This window comes from Typopeltis vanoorti, chromosome 13, assembly GCF_054136105.1.
Source record: "Typopeltis vanoorti isolate ZY-2024b chromosome 13, IOZ_Tvanoo_1.0, whole genome shotgun sequence".
Taxonomy (NCBI): Eukaryota; Metazoa; Arthropoda; class Arachnida; order Uropygi; family Thelyphonidae; genus Typopeltis; species Typopeltis vanoorti.
Window position 1 is genome coordinate 114,748,980 of NC_143561.1, and position 20,204 is coordinate 114,769,183.

Genomic DNA, 20,204 nt, shown 5'->3' on the forward strand with positions numbered 1-20,204 from the left:
TGAAGACTGGAATGAAAACGTCCCTGTATAGTGAAAAACACCCCCCACAGACACCACCATACTGCACAGATGCAAGCAAAACAAAGTAGAAGTTTTTATTGTATCACTAAATAGTACCGAGACAAATAGAGGCTGTCTATCATATTTAGTGAGAGGTAGAGTAATTAGTGTAATTAGAGACAAACTAAAGTGAAAATGATCATGTATAATGAAACACACTTACTCTTCCACATGGACACAAGCAAAACAAAAAAGATGTTTTATTGTAGTATTAAATGCCATAATGTATATATAAATATATATAAATTAAAATTAGATACAATTACATTTGAGATTTTCCATATCATTAAGACAGTCCACAAATTCTACTGAAAAATGAGACACCATATATGTTGAAAACTTTGTAAAAATGTGATTACCCAAAATGGAAGAAGTGAAATAATATATGGTCAGATGAGTTCTTGCCTGATATACAGCACATATAAGACACAGCCTGGCATGAATGTGTTAATGCAGTGACTGCAAATTCAGAAACTTGCAGCCAATTGAATTTCTTCAGAAACTGGGATGTAGAATGTCCAAACAATAAATTCATTTTCTAGACTCACACTTCAGTATTTCCCAACAAACTTGTGTGCTAGTAGTGATGAACATGAAAAATACTTTTCCAAGAAATTCCATAATAGAGAAACAATACAAATTTTTATTTATTCATATGAAATTCCCCCCCCCCCCCAATTCCTCAACCGTTCCTTAGGACAGGTTGAGCCCTCCTAATGAGGGAATTAAGTATGTATTTTATTACTGTAAATCCGCGTCTTTTCAAGGGCCGGTTTGCTTGTTCTGAGGGACAAAAAACTTGAGTTTCCGGGTGAAAAAACTTCTACCTCTGTATGAAACTAGCTAACCCACCATTAGTCGAAAGAGACCAGATAAAGGTTCCTCATGTCGTGGACGGGAATGGAACCCAGGTCTTTCTGACCAAAGGGCTTCATCTATACCGACTGAGCTACGGAGGCTCTAACAATTCAAATGGGCCATTGGTAATGTTATATTGCCAATATTATATTATATAATAACCTAATAAACAGCACTATATTATAAGCTTTTAGTGTCATCTCAAACATCCATATTATCTCAGTGAGATTCACAATTATCATGAAATTTTCTCTTAAAAGAAGTAATAGATACAAATTTTTACATTATTATGTATTTACTTATTGGACAAATTCAAGGAGTAGTTGCTTTTTTACAGACCATTATGTACCAAGAAGGAGATGTAAATGGGTGATAAAATGGTGTGTGTGCAGGAGAAGTCATATCAGCATTTTGCTTCTGACTCAAAACTCACTTCTGAGTTTGAGTCGGTAAAGACTTATTGCTTATAACATAAACAGGAAACATGTTTAGTGAATTCTGATGTTAAATTCCTGTTTCAAAAACTTATTTTGGAATTCTGTTTTCCAAAACAATAAAAAAAAAATATCTATACAGAAAATAATTATAATTACAAAGACTGGGGTAAAAGTGGGAAATTTGTAATATATTAATAGTGAGAAAACATGATATTAAAGGAGATTTTAAGGAGATAAAATAAGGAAATTTTAAAGAGATTAGGTCCCAATTCAGAGGTAAAATTGTTTAATTTGATAAGAACAATAAAGAAGACAGGATTTTAAAATAAATCTGCTCCTTGTTCACCATGCCATCACTTGCACGGTATAGACCTGTAAAATAAGTTGGTGATAATCATTGTGAGAGTTGAATAATACAAGCAATAGAAATGAAAGTTTTAGGACAGTGTTAGCAAAAAAGAATAAGAAATTTGGACATGAGGAATGGTTTTGAACTAGACAGTATCGACAGTGATTTGGGCATATAATGAGAATGAATTTAGTAAGAATACCAAGAAGAATCTATGAAATGAAATTTGAGGAAAAGTGACTAAGAGGCCCCAAAAAAAGTGGAGAGATCAGATAACTGAAGATTTAGAAAAAAAGGGGCCTGAACTGGAATAGTGTTCATGAAAGCTTTGAACTGCCTGATCTGATGATAACACCAGTCATGTCAACTTGGTACTTTTCTAATTCTTCTGCCAATTTCACCTCTTTTCCATTGATGCATCTAATGCTGATGGTGCCTATCTTCAGTTTTGCTGAGTTTGAGTTTGTTTCATTACCTGACTTTTGACTATTCCCTTTGGAACCCTGGCAAAAACAGCAGGAATTTTGTTTAACCTGGTTACACTGCCAGTTTGATATTTGTTCATGTAGTAACATCATGTTTGTTTGTAGTTTAACCAAATACAAAATGAACCTTGTTCAGCTAAGTTACAAGCTGCCATCCCACCTTGTGTTCACTATCTAGATGCATACCCAACAATGGGATGTATCTTGCCTATTTTCAGTCTTTATCTTTTAATTGTTGGTTTATGGGAGAGGGAAGGTTATGGGAAATTGTTCATTGGGTCAGAAGCCTCTGATCACCTCTCCACATTCTTTAATGACTATGTGGGTGTCTCTTCCAAATTATTTATTGCTGTGACAGGTCACTAATAATTAAATAAACTTAATTCTTCTGAGTAATTAGCAAAATAAATAATGATTCTAAACTTAAAAAATTCTTATAAATGATTGGGTGCATTAAAAATATCAAGATTTCAAAGTTTAACAAATGATTATGACAGCTGCTTTCTTATGTTTGGTTTGTTTGATTCAACATTGACAGTAGTGTTTATCAGTTGAATTCCTGCCTCATGCATTCTGAGTTATTAGACTTTTATACTGATTATCTGATTACAACATAACAAGTGCCTTTGTTTAGCTTCATTACTAGATCATCAATATATGTTTGTGAATGTGTTCATGTTTAACAAATTGTTTAAGTGTATGTCTGTGCACACACATGCATACAACATATATCTAAACATGTATGAATTCATATTTGTATAATATACACAACACATACAATTCAGTAAGAGGCTGCCAACAGATCGACTGAGTTATAGGATAGTAATGACTTGAAATTTTGTAAAATATCCATCTTTTAGCTAAGTAAGTTTCATCAATACATCTTATGTTGACCAGGTATTCAATGGTATATATTATGCGTTAATTAAAAAGATTCATAAAACTCACACACACACAGTAACAGATAATCAGTACATCTTTAGTTTCGTGCTTTTAGTATATAGTCATTTTCTATATCAAATGTATCTTTGAAATTTTAAAGCCTTTTCTAACCCTGGAGATAGAAAATAGTGGCTTTTTCCCCCTCCTGCTGCTACTTCCATGTTAATGTTATTTAATGTAGTTATATATTAACTACTAACTGTTCAGTCAGACAAAAAAAGGAAAAGAAAAACGTAACATAACTGTTTGCAGATGCCTGGGTACATCATTCATATATCCACTTCAGTTATTGTAATCAATAAGATGTCTCAATTTAATATGATGGCCATAGTTTTAGCATATAAAAAAAGGTAGATTAGAAAATTCCCAAGATAATATTACATCATTGATGTAATGCAGTAAAGAATCCCTCATTATTATCTGTGTCATATGTATGCATCTTTTTTTGTAGTCTTATTTGGGAAGGTTGGTGGACACACACTTTAAGCATGGATACTTTAAAGTTACTTTTTTATGATAAGATATTACACCCAGTGAAAGCAATATCGTGTTACGCATTAATACTGTATGTGGATATCAAAACTAATAATGAATTATTATTTTTTGTGCATATTATATAAGGAACCTGGCTGCTACCTGTCACAATAAGCAAACATGTTTTAATGTAAATAATTTATCTGTTTAAATAAATAGATAAATACATATTTTATAATTGTCTCGCACACACAGAGCAAGATAGAGTAATCTACCTTTTATCTGACTGCAGTGGAAGGCAATTTGTCATTCTGATAATTGAAGGATCGGATATTAACCAACCTACATATGGCAAATGACTATAAGTCATTTGCCATATGTAGGTTGGTTAATTGAAGGATCGTTGTTTTGAATGTCAGATAAATGGTAATTACTACATGTATATATACACACACACACACACACACCTTTATCTATTTAACAGATAGATTCTTTACCATTAACATTAAGATATGGAATAACATTAGTTATTCCATATCTGGAGTTGAACTGAGACTTTCTCATCTGATTTTGTTATGAGCAAATGAGGTCAAATGAATGTTGATTTACATTTAGTTCACCCAGAATGAAAACAAGAAACTAAACATTTTACTGTGTAGGGTTTATTGTAATATTAGGTTTTATAAAGCAAAAAACTAATCAGTAAAATACTTAATGCTCTGTGTCAGATATACAAGATTTTAACTACATATTCTTTCATAATCCTTTATTTGTTGTTGTTGAAATAATGTTTTTTTTATGTATGTGCATTGTAAATTCATTTCTATAAAATTTTTGAAAAAATTGATGATATATGAAACAACAGTAAATTATTTTTTTTATATGAAGGTGCACATTAAAGTCTTATTGCTTACATATCCATTACTATAAGTTTTCATTCTGTTGAGTTTCAGGTAATGTTTTTCCCCCCATTGGAATTTTAGTTTAAATATGACTTAGCCGAACTGCCACTTTGTGATGTGAAACTTTAGTGGACAAATTTATTTTATAACATTTAAAATGAAAACTAATCTCATTATACTCCAGGGTTTGTGTGTGTGTGTGTGTGTGTGTGTGTGTGTGTGTATGTATATATATATATATTTGCCATATATTCTAAAATTGTCATTATGTTAGTTTCACTACTGTATATAGCATCAAGAGATATAAATATATTATCTTATGTCCAAATTCCAGCATTTTAGATAAATACCTTAAAATATGAGTAAATTACTTTAAGGTGCTATAAAAATGTTATTGAGTTTTTCAAGTTTATAGGTACAGGTACAGGAAAAGGACTTCTGACCATCAACTTGTGGGTTGGAGCAGTGACATGAATGACACAGGTTTTGCCTTAACAGAACAGCGATAAAATATAAGATGTTCTTCTTATATCTTGTGAACTATATAATTGTTCAGGTTTGTTTATAATTAACCTAACCTACATTCATTATTTATTAGAGACTGCAGACTATATTTGTCCCAATTGCTGTTGTGAAACAACTTCTAGCTTCTTTAGAGCATGAAAGGTGAGCATAAAATTAATTTTTTGGCAGCTGCTAATATCCACTCCTTTCCTAAAACTAAAGAATTAGCTGCCAGCATGTGGAATTAGCTGTTTGAAGACAGAGAAAGCAGGCAGGTATGGATACTGCAATTTTTACCACAGTCATGGCTTTAAAGGTAGTCACTTGTTCTTTATTGTTTTGTTTATTGTAATTAGTCACATCGGAAGACATCAGTTTTTAATATTATTCACAACTGGCATGAAATTGGCCTTCTAATGGTCATGTTATAGATATGTTTTTTGTAAGAGGCATTTTATTTTAATTATTTTTGCTTGTGTGTGTGTGCGTGTATGTGTGTGCATGCATATGTGTGTTTCTGTCTGTCTGTGTGAGTGTGTATATGCGTGCATGCACGCATTTGTATCAGAGGAGAGAGAGAGAGACAGAAAAAAAGAAAGAATGGAAGAAAGAGAGATGGAAAGTTAGCATATGTATAACTGACAAATTTATATGTATTGGTGAGCTTGACTGAGCATATGCACTTGAGAGAATGCATTGAGTTTACTTCTTTCTTGGTAAATCAGATTCTGTAGGATTTCTGACTGCTGTCCTTGCTTATGCAAGTCCTACAGAACACCACTGCGCGTTCTTCATTGTCAGTTCCATGGAAGATTAGTTTGAAAATTTTGAAATTATACATCATGAGAGAAAAATACCAAATACAGATATTTTATAAATGCATTGTCACATATTTATTGTGCATATTGATATTTTTTCTCTCTACTCCTACAAAGTGTATTTTATCTTTACGTTGCTCAGTCTATATATATATATATATATCTATCTACCTGTATAAATATTTAAAATATTATAACTGTTTAATCTTAGATGTTGAATATTTACGGGGGGGAGGGGTAAAGAGTTATATAATTGATAATGTTAATATCGGGAACTGATTTTGAAGAATTTACTTTACAGGATTAACTACTATAAACTTTATATGTATGTGTGTGTCTGAGTGTGCGTGTGTACACCTTGGCCATAGCCTTTGACTGTGTTTACTTTCATCTTATAGGAAGAAGAACGTAAAAAACGAATGGAACTGGAAAATATACTTGAGGAGAATAATCGAAAAATAGAAGAAGCTCAAAGAAAATTGGTAATTATTATCGAATTTCATATTTACTGTATAATTATAGAATTAAGATTTGAGATTTTAGGTTTTTAATCTCATAAATTTTAATTATCATACTATGCAGACATTTGTTACAATATGAATTTTCAGATCAAGATAATACAGTATTGTTACTGAAAGTCTTTAAGTGTGATAGAAACTGATATTTTAATGTCATTAAAAGGATACTACAAAATTTTAAAATAAGATTTCTGACAAGTTTTGCTACCAAAAACTGAAGCTTCTTTGTGGTCTAAGAGCAAATTACTTAACACAAAGAATTCTTAAGCCACTAACACTGTAATAATATGTAAGGATGAGATGCATGTTGCAAAACTGAGCATTTGTCATCTACTCTTTTGTAGTATTTCCAAGTGATTGTTTACATCATTAAAGTTTTGGAGATGAAATCAAAGATTTACATGTGTGTCATGCAGACTTAATCCTTGGTTCCAGTTGATGAACAGTGTGAATGAATCACTTCATTCAGTTTATATATAAATAACTTCCACACACATTAGAGGCTTCAAAGTCTACAGTAAATAAATGTCGTATGTGCACTGAAATCATGAGCAAAGCTATCAGTTGATATTCCTCTTAAAGAGCTGGCAGTTGTAGTCGAGAGAATACTTTATGAAGTCTAGGCTAGTGTATTCCACAGAACTAAGGTAGATGGAATGAAAGATAATCGAGAGTAGCTGTTTCACTGAGTCAGTTAAATTGTAAAAAGGATCTTGGCCAGCTGTTACTTGTGTCACTATAGTTTTATCAGAAATGAGGAGCATAATGGATGCTAGTTCTGCTGAACAATGCCCATGGAAATACCTGTAAAAGAGAGAGAATGCAAAAACTGACCGTCTGTTACACAGTCACTGAAGAAAATCTGGGAGAGAGAGAGGAGTCATTAACTGAGCTGTTCTCTTTTGAATAGCATCAATAATTTTTAGAGAAGCTTTAGTTGCATCACCAAAAATCTGACAACAGTATTCCAAAGTTGGGTGGATTCGAGATTTCTACATAGTAAATAAATGGACAGGTGAAAAGTAACATCTTGAGCAAAAAGATGCCAGGTTTTCTGGAAACAGAATGCTATAGAAGTGATGTGATGTGATTATGCCAGGAAAGGCTAGTAGTCAGTCAGTCAGTTTGAGTTGAGTATTGTCAAAAGTAAAGGAAAAACTAAGGTCTCTTTTTGTGCAAGAAAAATGACAAAACTGACTAGGTTGTTATTGCATCATCATTAATTGCATCATCATGGTGTCGAGGCTAGCAGGTGAAAAGATGTACTGTCAGAGAGCTCCTGAAAGATTTCATTTTTGTTAATTTATTAAGTGTTTTCTTAGATTTAATTGTGTATTTTTAATATATTATTGTAGTTTTTTAGTGTAGTTATTGTACTAGAACATTTTATAACATAATTTCAGAATATTATTGTTTTTACTACTCTGAAAAATGGTGCCAAAAACTCGTCGTAACATGGCGGTGACTAAAGCTAAAGTTGTTGCTACTGAGGAGAGTGTTTGTCCTGAACAAAAGCACTGCTGCAGTGATGACAATAATTTATCTGAGGAAACACTGACATTAGAAATAGCTTGGTTAAAAGAAATTATTAGGAAATCGACCAGGGAATTGGAAAAGGTGGAAAAACGTTTGTCTAAACTTCGACAGGATAAGAAAAAGGATGAGAACAAGAACAGGCAGAAAAATACCGAGCATGGAAATCAAAATATTAATAACAAGAAAGTAAATCAGTTAATATCTAAGAAAAATTGGTAATATGGTATGGTGACTCAATTTTAAAATTTGCGCTTGCCAAGGGAGTCACCACTTCTAGTTTCCCGGGAGCAAAAATTAAAAATATGATAAACGTAATTGAAAACCAAAAAATAAATGTAAAAGAAATGGTAGTGTTGGTAGGTACTAATAATTTAAGTGGTGACAAACATAGTATGAGAGAAGATATGAAAGGTCTGTTGGAAGAAACAAGAAAGAAATGTGACCGAGTAAAAATTGTAGGATTACTACCTAGATATGACAGTACTGAGTTAAGAAGGAGGGCGATGATAGCAAATGATTTCATGTGCAGGCTATGTAGAAGATATGAATGTGAGTTTTTAGATGTGTGGGGTGTGTTTGATGGCAGAAAAGATTTGTATAAGAATGATAGCCTGCACTTGAATTCATTTGGCATCAGAAACCTGGAGAAGTTACTTCTTAGTATGAGACCCAATGCAGAGAGTCAGGGAAACTAGATCCTCAAGGGAGGATGGGGAAAATGTGTGTGAAAGTTCAGTTATGGTATACAAATGTGATAAAGATATGAATGCCTTTGAACATGGTTATGTATGTGATGAAGGAGTGGAAGAATATGCTTTGGGTTTGGATCTTTTAAGTATGTCTGGGGAGGGAAAAGAGAAAATTCTAGAACAAGACCAAATAGATTACATATCTAATTATAAGAATAGGCTAGGTCATAATTTGTCTATGCACAAATGCCAGGAGCAGAAACAAACGGGTTGAGTTTGTTGCTTTATTGAATACGATGTGGCCTAAGATTGTTGGCATTAGTGAAACCTGGCTATCAGAATCAGATATGGTAAGTGGGATCGAGTGTAACGGATATGCTGGTGTGAAGTGGAGGTTAACAGAATAAAATATATGGTGGGGTGTTGCTACAGACCTGGCAGCTCAGTTGTAGAGGACAAAGAAATGCATTGCCTTATGGGTGACTTTAATTTTCCAAACATTGATTGGGTAGAAGAGAAATCTCATGATAAGAAAGAACAGGAATTTATTGAATTGTTGCAAGACAACTTTCTCAAGCAGCATGTGAAAGAAGGAACTCGAGGTCAAAGAGTGTTGGATTTGCTCATAACGTCAGAAGGGATCCCTGTCAAGAATATGGCTAATTTACCACCAATCGGTGACAGTGATCATGCTGTTCTTTCTTGGGAAGTATCTACTTCTATTGAAGCTCCAATTAAAACAGGCTACATGCTGAACTACAAAACTGGAAATTATGATTGACTTAGAAGAATACTATCTTTGGTCCCATGGTATCAGTTACTGAATGGAAAAAATGTCAGCAATGCATGGAAATCTTTGAAAAAGTGCTTAAATGAGGCAGTATCTCAATGTATCCGTAGTGTTCGAAGAATAAATAGGTTGGGAGTGAAATGGATGTGCAGCCTTATTAAGCAAGAGATCCACAAGAAGATGATGTGGAAAGAATATTGTGAGAATAAGAGTGAGAGGAGTTATGAAATATATAAAGCTCAGGCAAGAAAAGTAACGAGTATTGTGAGAAAAACTAAAATAGAGTATAAAAAGAAATTGGACATGCAAGCTAAAGGCAATCCAAAAGAATTTTATCGTTATGCCGCAAGCAAAAGAAAGAATGAATATGGAAGAATAACTTTATTGAATGCAGATGGTACACGAGTGTCGGAAGCTAAGGAGATTGTTCATTTAACGAGTGCTCACTTTGCTAAGATATATCAACCAGGTGTATGTAGTATGGTGCACAGTGCTACTGCTACGTTGGATGAAGAGTTAGAGGTTCATGAAAATGAGGTATCATAACCTGGATAGGAATTTGTCAATGGGGACAGATGGAATATCAGATTGTTTGCTGAAGGAATGTTCAGCTGAATTGGCTAGGCCTTTCACACATTTGTATAACTTGAGTCTCAGCTCAGGAATGATACCACAGGAATGGAAAGAATGTATGATAGTTCCATTGCACAAGGGTGGTGCAAAAACTGATGTGTCTAACTACCGACCTATTAGTATCTCTGGTAAGAACTTGCATACAGAAATGGGTAGACAAGCATTCTATACTCTGCAGGGAACAGAATGGTTAAAAAGTAAAAAGGAAGGTCATGTTTTAGCAATTTGCTCATATTTTATAACAGTGTTACAGCAGAGTTGGATAAAGGGAATAGATACACTATGATAATGTTGGATTTTTCAAAGGCATTTGATAGGATACCACAACAGCAATAGGCTGTTGCATAAACTGGAGAATATGGGATTGAAATATAATTTATTGACTTGGATCAGGGGATGGTTGACAGACAGATATCAAAAAGTGGTATACAGTAGGTGTGAATCTGTCAGATTTAAGGTAACCAATGGTGTACCTCAGGGTTCAGTCCTTGGGCCATTATTGTTCAATCTGTACATTAATGACTTCGATCAGAGTCTATCATCAGATTTGCAATTGTTTGTTGATGATGCGAAGATAGGCAGGGCAATCAGGGATGCTACTGATATTCAGCAATTACAAAATGATTTGAATAGACTGGAAATCTGGGCAAACAAAAATGGCTGTCAGTTTAATGTTAGTAAGTGTAAAGTTATGCACTTTGGCATGATTAGAGTTCCAGTGGCATATTATATTAGCAGGGTTATACTACAAGAAACTGAAGAGGCAAGGGATCTTGGTGTATTGGTGGGTAAGAATTTAAAGTTCCAAGGTCACATAGCAAAAGTTGCAAATACAACTCAGAGGATAATTGCTATGTTGAAATGAACCTTGACATGCAAGAATGAGAAAGTAATTTTGCCTCTTTAGGAGACTTTGATAAGATCACACCTGGATTACTGTGCGCAGATTTGGTCTCCCTGGTTCCAAGGGGATAAAGAAGCCATGGAAAGGGTGCAAAGAAGAGTTACAAAGATTATATCTGGATTATGGGATTTAGATTATGAAGACAGATTGTATGTGGATTGCAGACTCTTGTTAACAGGAGAAAGAGGGGTGATATGATAGAGATCTATAAATTTTTTGTTATATGGAAGGCAGGGAGAGAACACATGGGCATCCATGGAAGTTAAGGTTGTGCTCAGTCAAGAAAGGGATAAGAGCTAGGTTTTTCTCCCAGAGAGCGAGTGGGATAATTTGTCCTTAGGGGTAGTGAGTGCATCTCGTGTAAATGAATTTAAGGGAAGGTATCATAGCTGGGTGGGGTAATTTACAGCCTCCCTCGATGAGTCCTTGACTCCCTGGAGGTCTCAGATAATAATAATAATCATTTACAGATGATGTGGAGATTGGTGTCTAGGCAATTACTGTAGATGACCATGAAGTTTGAGCACTAGAGAGTTTGTAATATGAATGGAAAGTGCTATCATCAGCAAAGCTGTGAATAGAGGTTGCTCTTCTAGAAGCAACCTCTATTCACAACCAATTTGCTTCTTCAAACTTTTCCATGGCACATGGCCAGAGGTGGATGATGTAGGTGAAGAGATCTGCCATAGATTTTGATTGGTGAAATCCATATTAGTAGTTACTGATTAGTTGACATTCTCAAGGAGTTGAAAAAGTTTACTGTTGATGACTTTCTCCATTATTTTAGACAACACTCAGGTGAGAGCAATGGTTGATAATTTGAAGGAAGACACTTATATTATTATTATTATTTTTTTTTTTGGAATTGGCCTTATGTATGCATGGCTTACTTCCATGTTGCAGGGCGGATGCTAGCTGAGTATAACATAGTTCAAGAATACATCTCTTAATCACAATTGGTAGGATTCTGTCAGGACCTGAAGCCTTTTTGGGTAAACAGGTTTTCAAAGATCTTTCTGATGTTTTTCTGGAAGAAGGTATGTGATGCAATGCTCAAGTAAAGGAAAAGGTGATTTGCCTTTGTCATTTCTGTAGCAGTTGGACTAGAAGAACGATACCAAGAGATCACTTTATCTTCAGGTGATGTTGCAGTACTACCATTTGAATGAGAAAGAGATGAAAATACAGATGGACAAAAGTTTGTCCAAACAGCTTTTAAGAGGGACCATCAGTGCAACTACCATTTGCACTGATGGTGAGTTTCTACATTTAGTGCTTTCAAAGTCAGACATAGCCTTCATTAAAGCCTGAAACACTAGAAAGTGCTTCATCATTGTAGGCTGTGAATGAAGCTATAGTTTTATCTCAAGTTGCTTATAATAAGCTATTTTCATTTCTTAAACAAGCACACTTTTTGAAATTCCATGGCTTGGATACAGGAATTTTGAACAGAGTGGGAATTGAAGGCCTTCATTCCAACATGGATAACTTCTGTAACAATATCATAACAAGTATATGGATCTGGAGAAAGGAAATAGTATGGAAAGGAGTTAAAGTCTTGCTGTTGTGGTGGTGCCAAAGTATGTGAAGTTGTGAATGCTGAGAGGAAGGCATTCCACTAGAGATGTTTGCTAGTGTTTACAGTCTGCAAATTCTCAGTCTACCTGCTAGTTTACATACCATAATCCCAATATCATCTTTAAGACTCTCCTTTGCACTCTCTCTCTCTCATGTTTGCATCACCTTGGAAACCAGGAGAATTTGCACAATAATTCAGATGAGATGTTATCCTTACATGTCAGTATTTATTTAAGCATTGCAATTGTTCACTTGTATTTGCAATCTTTACTACTGTATGTGTCTCTTCAACTTGCTTTTTTTGCTAAAATCAAAGATGCTAGCCTTATCAATTTCTTCTAGCATAATCCCACCAGTACATATGCCACTGGGTATCTCAGGAATAAGCCAGAAAAAACACAGGAAGCATAATTATTAAAAATAAAGAAAGAAGTAATTAGAAGAACCCTATAAAGGAAAAGATATAGCCACTAAGGCCATAGAAGATGAAACAAGGCTTGCTGTGGATGAAATTGCCCCACCCATATTAGAAGATGAATTAGAATGGGTGCTAAATGAATTGTCTTCTAGCAAGGCACCAGGTGTTGATAACATTCCCTCAGAATTAATAACATCTTCAGAATATAATTACGTCATACCTATTCAAGATTATAAGGGATATATATGAAACTGAAATCATTCCCAGTGACTTTACATAATGCCTGTCATTCCCATTCTTAAAATAAACAAGTATGAAAAACATCAAAGTTTAATATCACATGCTTAAAAAATACTACTAACAGTAATATGAAAAAAAAAGATTAACAAATAAGACTTAAGAATATATTGGCATTGACCAATTTGCATTCAGGAAACAACAAGGGGACAAGAGAATCAACCATCTCTCTTAGAACAATTATAGAAAAAAGACTTGAGAAGAATAAAAATATTCTTATAGTATATCTTGACCCGGAGAAAGCTTTCAATAGTATTGACTGGAATCATCAATTTCCTGACATACACACACACCCTCAAGGGATGTTCAAGCTGCTATGACAGCACTACATGATTAAGTTTATATTAATTATTAATCTCCTATTAACAACTTTCCTCCGAATTAGTAGTCTATTCCTTGTCAGCACTTCAATATTGCCGTATCTAATTATACTTCTAAGATACTTCTGACTGAATCAGTCCACCTACACATTGATCTTCTTCTGTATTTCTTTCACCATCTTGGCATCAAACACCTCTTTGACTAGCCTTTCTTCTCCCATTCTCTTTAAGTGACCATACCACTTTTGATAACCCCTGATCACATTTTTAATGTGATTCTGCCATTGATGTTATCTCTTCATTCCCCTAATTTTTCTCAGAAGTCTTATATCTGTGGTCTAGTCTTTGATCACATGCTTTATTTTTAATCCAACTCCTTATATCCATAACTTAAAAAGTGCTTTTAACACTCTTGTATACTGCTACTCAGGGTCCGAGAAATCCACTCACCACAGGCGATTTGTTAGAGATTAGTGGCGAGTGAATTTTCAGCTTTATTCTAAATGCATTGAAAATGTATTATCTTATTTTTTTTTCACATAATTTACACATTTTTTTCATTCTAAAAGATTATCTCATTTATTGGATTGTTATTGGATCACAGACAACCTCCAATGAATGTAATAAAGTTTTATTTTAACCAGGGATAATATCTTATGTAATTAATTTAATAAGCTAATTTCTTTGTAGACTGTTTGTCCCTGTCAAAAGTTAGTTTGCATGAATATATTCTCAATGATATGCCCCCCCCCCCCCACTGCTGTTTCCAAAATGTGAAGTAATTCCAATTTATGACAACAGGTAGCACTTCTTATCCCTAACCCTCTGTTACAAAATTAAGCTTACTTGCATCTGAATATTTATTTTGAAATAAATAGTCAAGTATTCTTAAACAACATTTTATTTTGCATAACTTGCAACTCATCACCATTCTTTTGAAAATCAGAGATATCTTTAAAAATTAATTTAACAAGACCTCTTTAACCCTTAAGTTCAGCCTATTATAAAGCTAACTTCAATAAACCATCTAATCCCTTGAGTTTGAGAATAAACGGGATAGCAGTGAAATGGATGCACAATCTTATTAAGCAAAAGATTATTAAGAAAAAGATGATGTGGAAGTAATACCTTGTGCATAAGAATGATGTCAGGTATGAAAATTTATAAGGTGCAGGCTAGAAACTTGTAAATCAAGTATTGTATGGAAAACTCAGTCTGAGCATGAAAAGTATGACAGAAAAAAGTCATCATCAAATTCCTGACATGTACCCTTAAGGAGTGTATAGGATATGAGAGTACTACATGAAACTTACATCATTAATAACTTCCTATCTACAATTTTTCTCCAAATCAATTTGTTAGCTGTCAAGACCTCCAACATTATCAGATCTTATATTTCTATCTTCTAAGGCACTTTTTACTGTATCAATCCACCTATATCTTGGTCTTCCTCTGGTTTTTTTTCCTGCCAACCTGGCAGAGAACACTTGTTTTTCTAATCTTTCCTCTCCCATTCTATTTAGGTTCTAATCTTTGATTTAGCTAACCAGAATGTATTATTCTTATTGGCTTAAACCACAACATAAAACGATGGTACAACATGACAGAAAAAAGTGTATAAATTATTTAAAAAAAGTTATATCAGGCCCATGCCTTGGCTATATCCTTACCATACAACTGATACTGTGGGACAGAACCTATATACTTCCCAGTTGGTCATAATTTATGCTTTGTAGTTCAGCATATAACTTTTTTTTTTAATGGACCATCTATATACTTAGCCCACTTCCAGGTCAGTATAGCATGATCACTGACACATCAGTATTTGGAAAGATGTTTAACCTCAAGTTCCTTCCATCACTTCCTCAAAGAAGTTGTCTTGTAACAGCTGAATAAATTTGGTTTCATTCTTTTCATGAGATTTCACTGCTATCCTATTGATGTTCGGATAATTAAATTTAGCAATGACGATTACTCATTTATCATCCATAATGTATGTTTGGGTATGTTTCCGCATGGTTTTCATCCAATCACTAGATGTTGGAAGTTTATATCCAATCATTAGATGATTGCACATTTGTTGAACATGCAAGAATCCATTGATCATGTGAAAACTACACCTGTTGGCATATAAATGTTGACAAGTAGATAATGACTATTTGTAAGAATTGTATGCATTCTGAGTGTTTTTTTTTAATTAAAATTTGTAACATTAAACGTGACCTATTTTGAACTTAAAAACACTGAAAGTGTTTAATAAAAATTGTATGTATTTTTTACTATTTCAATATCATTTTGAATCATAAATATAAGAAACATTAATGAAACATTAGAGGAGAGCAAATAAACTATGAGCCTGACTTGAAACTGTGATGATAGATGTGGAGAGAATGAAATGAGTAGAAGGGAAACATGGTGAAAATTAAACAAATATAAACTTCACATGTGAATAATCAAAAATGTAATCAACATGGAAGAGCATAACATAGGAAAATAAATGTTACAAGTGTGAGACTGCAGTGTAATATATTAGGGATAAGGGTTAAACACAATGAATAAATACACTAAATGCTGTCAAAATGTTAAAGTTTCGACATACCTATTATCTTGACATGCCTACTCTATCACAAGAACTACTCACAAGGAGATACATGTGAAGCATAAAAGTACAGAGGACATGTACAACTCAACAGTGTTTATTGGACTGAATCAACACCTGGAATGGTCCATACTATTTTTTAATGCATAGCCAGATTTAGTGGTTGGTCTGACTACTATATCCAAAGGAAGTAAATAAGTTAGTATAATGGACAACATTATATATTTTCTTTTCTGCTGAAGTAACGAAAACATGGTTTGAAAATCCCTCAAACCATCCTTGGTTTGAGGGATTTCATGATTATGTATATCAGAAGTAATGAAATAATTCAGCAAGATGCCATTGGTAATTTATATTTTTCTGGATCATATATATTTTTATGTTAATCCCATCTCTGAAAGGTTGTAGATCTATCGTACATTAGTACTGTAAGTGGGATAAGGGTTAAATATTTCAGAAACCAAAAGTGGAAGTTACTTCAGGCCTTCATATGAGCCTGTTGGTGATCTGACATTGGGTGATGAAATTCATCTCTCACACGACTTTTTCACTGAGGAGCAAAGATCCACTCCATTTGGCCCCAACCAGGCCAGTAAATAAGAGGTGTGACAATTAAATTCTTGGAAAGTCCTCATACCATTATACATATGGCAAGTCAGGCAGAACCATGTAACTGCATGTGTGGATATGTCTGTGCAGTTGCATCAAGCCAGTAGTAGCCAAGCTGTGACAAGTCTCACAACTTTTCAAGCCTCTGTTGCTTTTGGCAGAAAATAAGTGAACAGAATTTAGAGCAATCGTGTTGTGGAAATCATCAAGTGTGCAAAGTTAGGCAAAAGCACAAGTGAAACTAGACATGTTAAGAGTGGTTTATGGTGATGATGCAATGAAGAAGTCTAGCATATGTGTGGCATAAGAGGTTTAAAAAGGGAGAGAAAGATGATGATGAGAGGTGATGAAAGATCTGGGAAACCACAAATTCACTGAAGATGTGAAAATATAGAACGAGCATGGGAATTAGTTTAATCTGACAGACAATTAAGTGTATTTTGAACTGGAGAAGAATTAAATTAAATTAAAATTAAATAGTGATATATGATTTAGGTATCGATTCTTTTTCCTTATCCCTCGCACATCACACTATTTTACTATTTAACTCTTGGTCCTTACCTAAATGATTTGAACTTACCGCTATTTAAAATTCAGTTAAGATAAATATTTTAAAACGTTAACATTTTAAAATATTAAATTTCGGTATTTTATAACTTTTTTTTTTGTAAATGAATTATAACAGAGAATTTTCAAATGAATTAAAAGAGAAAATTAAAAAAAGCCCTATTAATTTAACCTGAAAGACAATGTTATTTTGTTTAATGTCAATTAGAAAACATTTTAGTTTATGAAATAAGGGGCGCACTTGTAAATTTTGCCTAGGGCGCAAAATAACCTGGCACCGACAGTGCATATTGCATCCTCAATGATTCAGGCCACATACTTGTTCTTGAATTCATTCACACTGCTTGCACACATACATCCAATGGCAATCCATTCCAGTCATGCACCATGCTATGAGAAAAAAATCTAGATATCCATCACCCCCTTCTTGGCAATATTCATTCTCAGTTTCCAAGGATGCCCTCTTGACCTTTTATATAATGAAAAATTCCATCAAATGAAATCCTGTGACCCCTTTCAGGAGTTTGTAAGTCTGAATCATATCCACCCTCTTTTTCCTGTTTGCTAGTGTCTGCAGTCTATAAATTCTCAGTCTGTCTTCATAATTGGTATTCCACAATCCTGATATCATTTTAAACACTCTCCTTTGCACTCTCTCCACTGTATCAGAATCAGAATGGAAACAAGGAGACCAGACCTGCACACAATAGTTCAAGTCAGGTCTTATCATAGCCTTGTAAAGAGGCAAAATGATATCCTTATCTTTACATGTGAAAGTTTGTTTCAGAATTGCAGTTATCTTTTGAGTTGTATTTGCAATCTTTGCTACATGGGCCCCTGAATTTCAACTTCCTATCTACTAGTACTCCAAGATCCCTAGCCTGATCAGTTTCTTCTAGCATAATCCTGCTAATATAATACGACATTGGATATCCAATCACACCAGAGTGCATGACTTTATGTTTACTGACATCCATTTTCCCATGCCCACAATTTCAGCCTATTCAAATCATTTTGCAAGTATTGCATATCAACTGCATTCCTGAATACCCTGCCTATATTTGCGTCATCAACAAATAGCTGTACTTTGCATGTCAAATCCTTCCCAATGTCATTAATGTACAGATTGAATAACTGTGAACCAAGATCCTTGTGGTACACCACTGGTTACCTTAGATCTTGCAGATTCACATCTTTCATATACCACTTTTTGATATCTGTCAGTCAGCCATCCTCTTATCCATGATAATATTCTAATAACACAGACCCATTTTCTCCAATTTATGCAGTAGTCTGCCATGCTGTATTCTGTCAAAAGCTTTAGTAGAATCCAAAAGTATCATGGTGTATCCATTCCCCTTGTCTAGCTCATTGGTAACATTATTATAGAATGTGAGCAAGTTGCTAAAACATGACCTTCTCTTAGTAAACCCATGTTATTTGTTGCAAAGTAGAGATTTACTGTCAACCCATTTCTGAATGTGAGCATTAATTTTTCCAAAATCTTCACCACCACTCCTGACATACTAATTGGTCGATAGTTGGATACATCGGTCTTTGCACCACCCTTGTGCAATGGAAATGCCATACATTCTTTCCATTCCTGTGGAATCTTCCCTATTCTGAGACTCATATTAAACAGCCTGGTCAAAGGAATTGCCAGTTCAGCTGAATACTCTTTTAGTACACATGCTAATATCCCATCGGTCTCTGTTGCTGATTTCTTATTTAGTTTGTGCAATAGCTCTAATACCTTTACAATATCACTGAAACTTATTTCTAAAATAGATCTAATGTAAAATTAGATAATGTATACAAGTTGCCAATGATGACAGCAAATCAGTCTCGTGTTCAGATTCCATACTTTTGCATACTCAACCTCCTGGTTGTAACTTAGCAAAATATTAATATTCTCAAATTCCAGATAAAATAATAACATTATTGTTAAAAGATAAAAATATGCATGAAAGGATTCAATTCTTATCCCACATGGAAAATGCATATTGTTCAAAATGATCTCTCATAAATAATATAACTTGGTCAGATGAAGACACAATCAAAGTTAAAACACTATGTTACTGCTGGTATTTATGGGAGTCCTAAAATGTTCAAAGAACATCACTTCACCTATCTCCTTAATGGTATCAGTGACCTTGTTTACTTCCAGATGTTGGGAATTTTTCATCAGTGTGTAAAACATGAGAGGCTCCCTCAGCAGGCCCTCTTTGCCAAGCCAGAGGGTGGGAGGCCACATGGAAGGCCAAGGACTCGCTGGATAGATTATATCTAAAACCTTGGGTGGACATGTTTGGGAATCCCACCAGAACACCTGAGCTTGGTGGCAGAGGATCGTGACCATTGGAAGTTCCTCTTGCAGCTGTTGCCCCCACAACCCAATTAGGAAGAGTGGGCCTTGAAGATGTATGTATGTATGTGTAAAACATTCCAACTAGGCAGAAGTACACAAAATTTACAGACATGATATATTATTGACTCAACTATACAAACATTATTGAAGAAAAAATGAAACAAATCGAAAACAAGAACCAACCCTTGAAGTCTCAGTTGCAAACTCTGAAGAAGACATCAATTCAACTAGGAAGGTATGTAGTGAAGTTGTCTGCAAGGATAGAAAAATAAGAATGCCATGGTAGACACAAGAAGTTAAAGAAGAAAGTGCACCAAAAGTTCCTAGCAAATAAGTTGGCAGATGTTCTAAAAGAATACAAAGAATATGTAAGAGAAGAAATACGAATGCACTTGAAGCTGTGTGTAAAATTAGTTAAACAAAAGCCATGGGAAGATTTAGGTAAGAGTATGAAAAAGCTTAGAAATGGAGGAAAGAGTACTGTAAAAGGAATCAAAGATGATATGAAAACAGAAGATAAGGATATTCTAGATGCCTGAAGTAATTGCT

The 20,204-nt window shown here is 34.2% G+C and overlaps 1 protein-coding gene across 2 annotated transcripts in view; it reads left to right on the plus strand.

The window, feature by feature from the left end:
* Positions 1 to 20,204, plus strand: part of LOC150100481 (arginine and glutamate-rich protein 1-like) — a 179,940-nt gene that overhangs the window by 148,428 nt on the left and 11,308 nt on the right. For both annotated transcript variants that reach the window (XM_090402832.1, XM_090402833.1), the window contains one exon: positions 6,228 to 6,311. In XM_090402832.1, the coding sequence (XP_090258958.1) occupies positions 6,228 to 6,311 (84 nt within the window). The remainder of the gene's footprint in view (positions 1 to 6,227; positions 6,312 to 20,204) is intronic.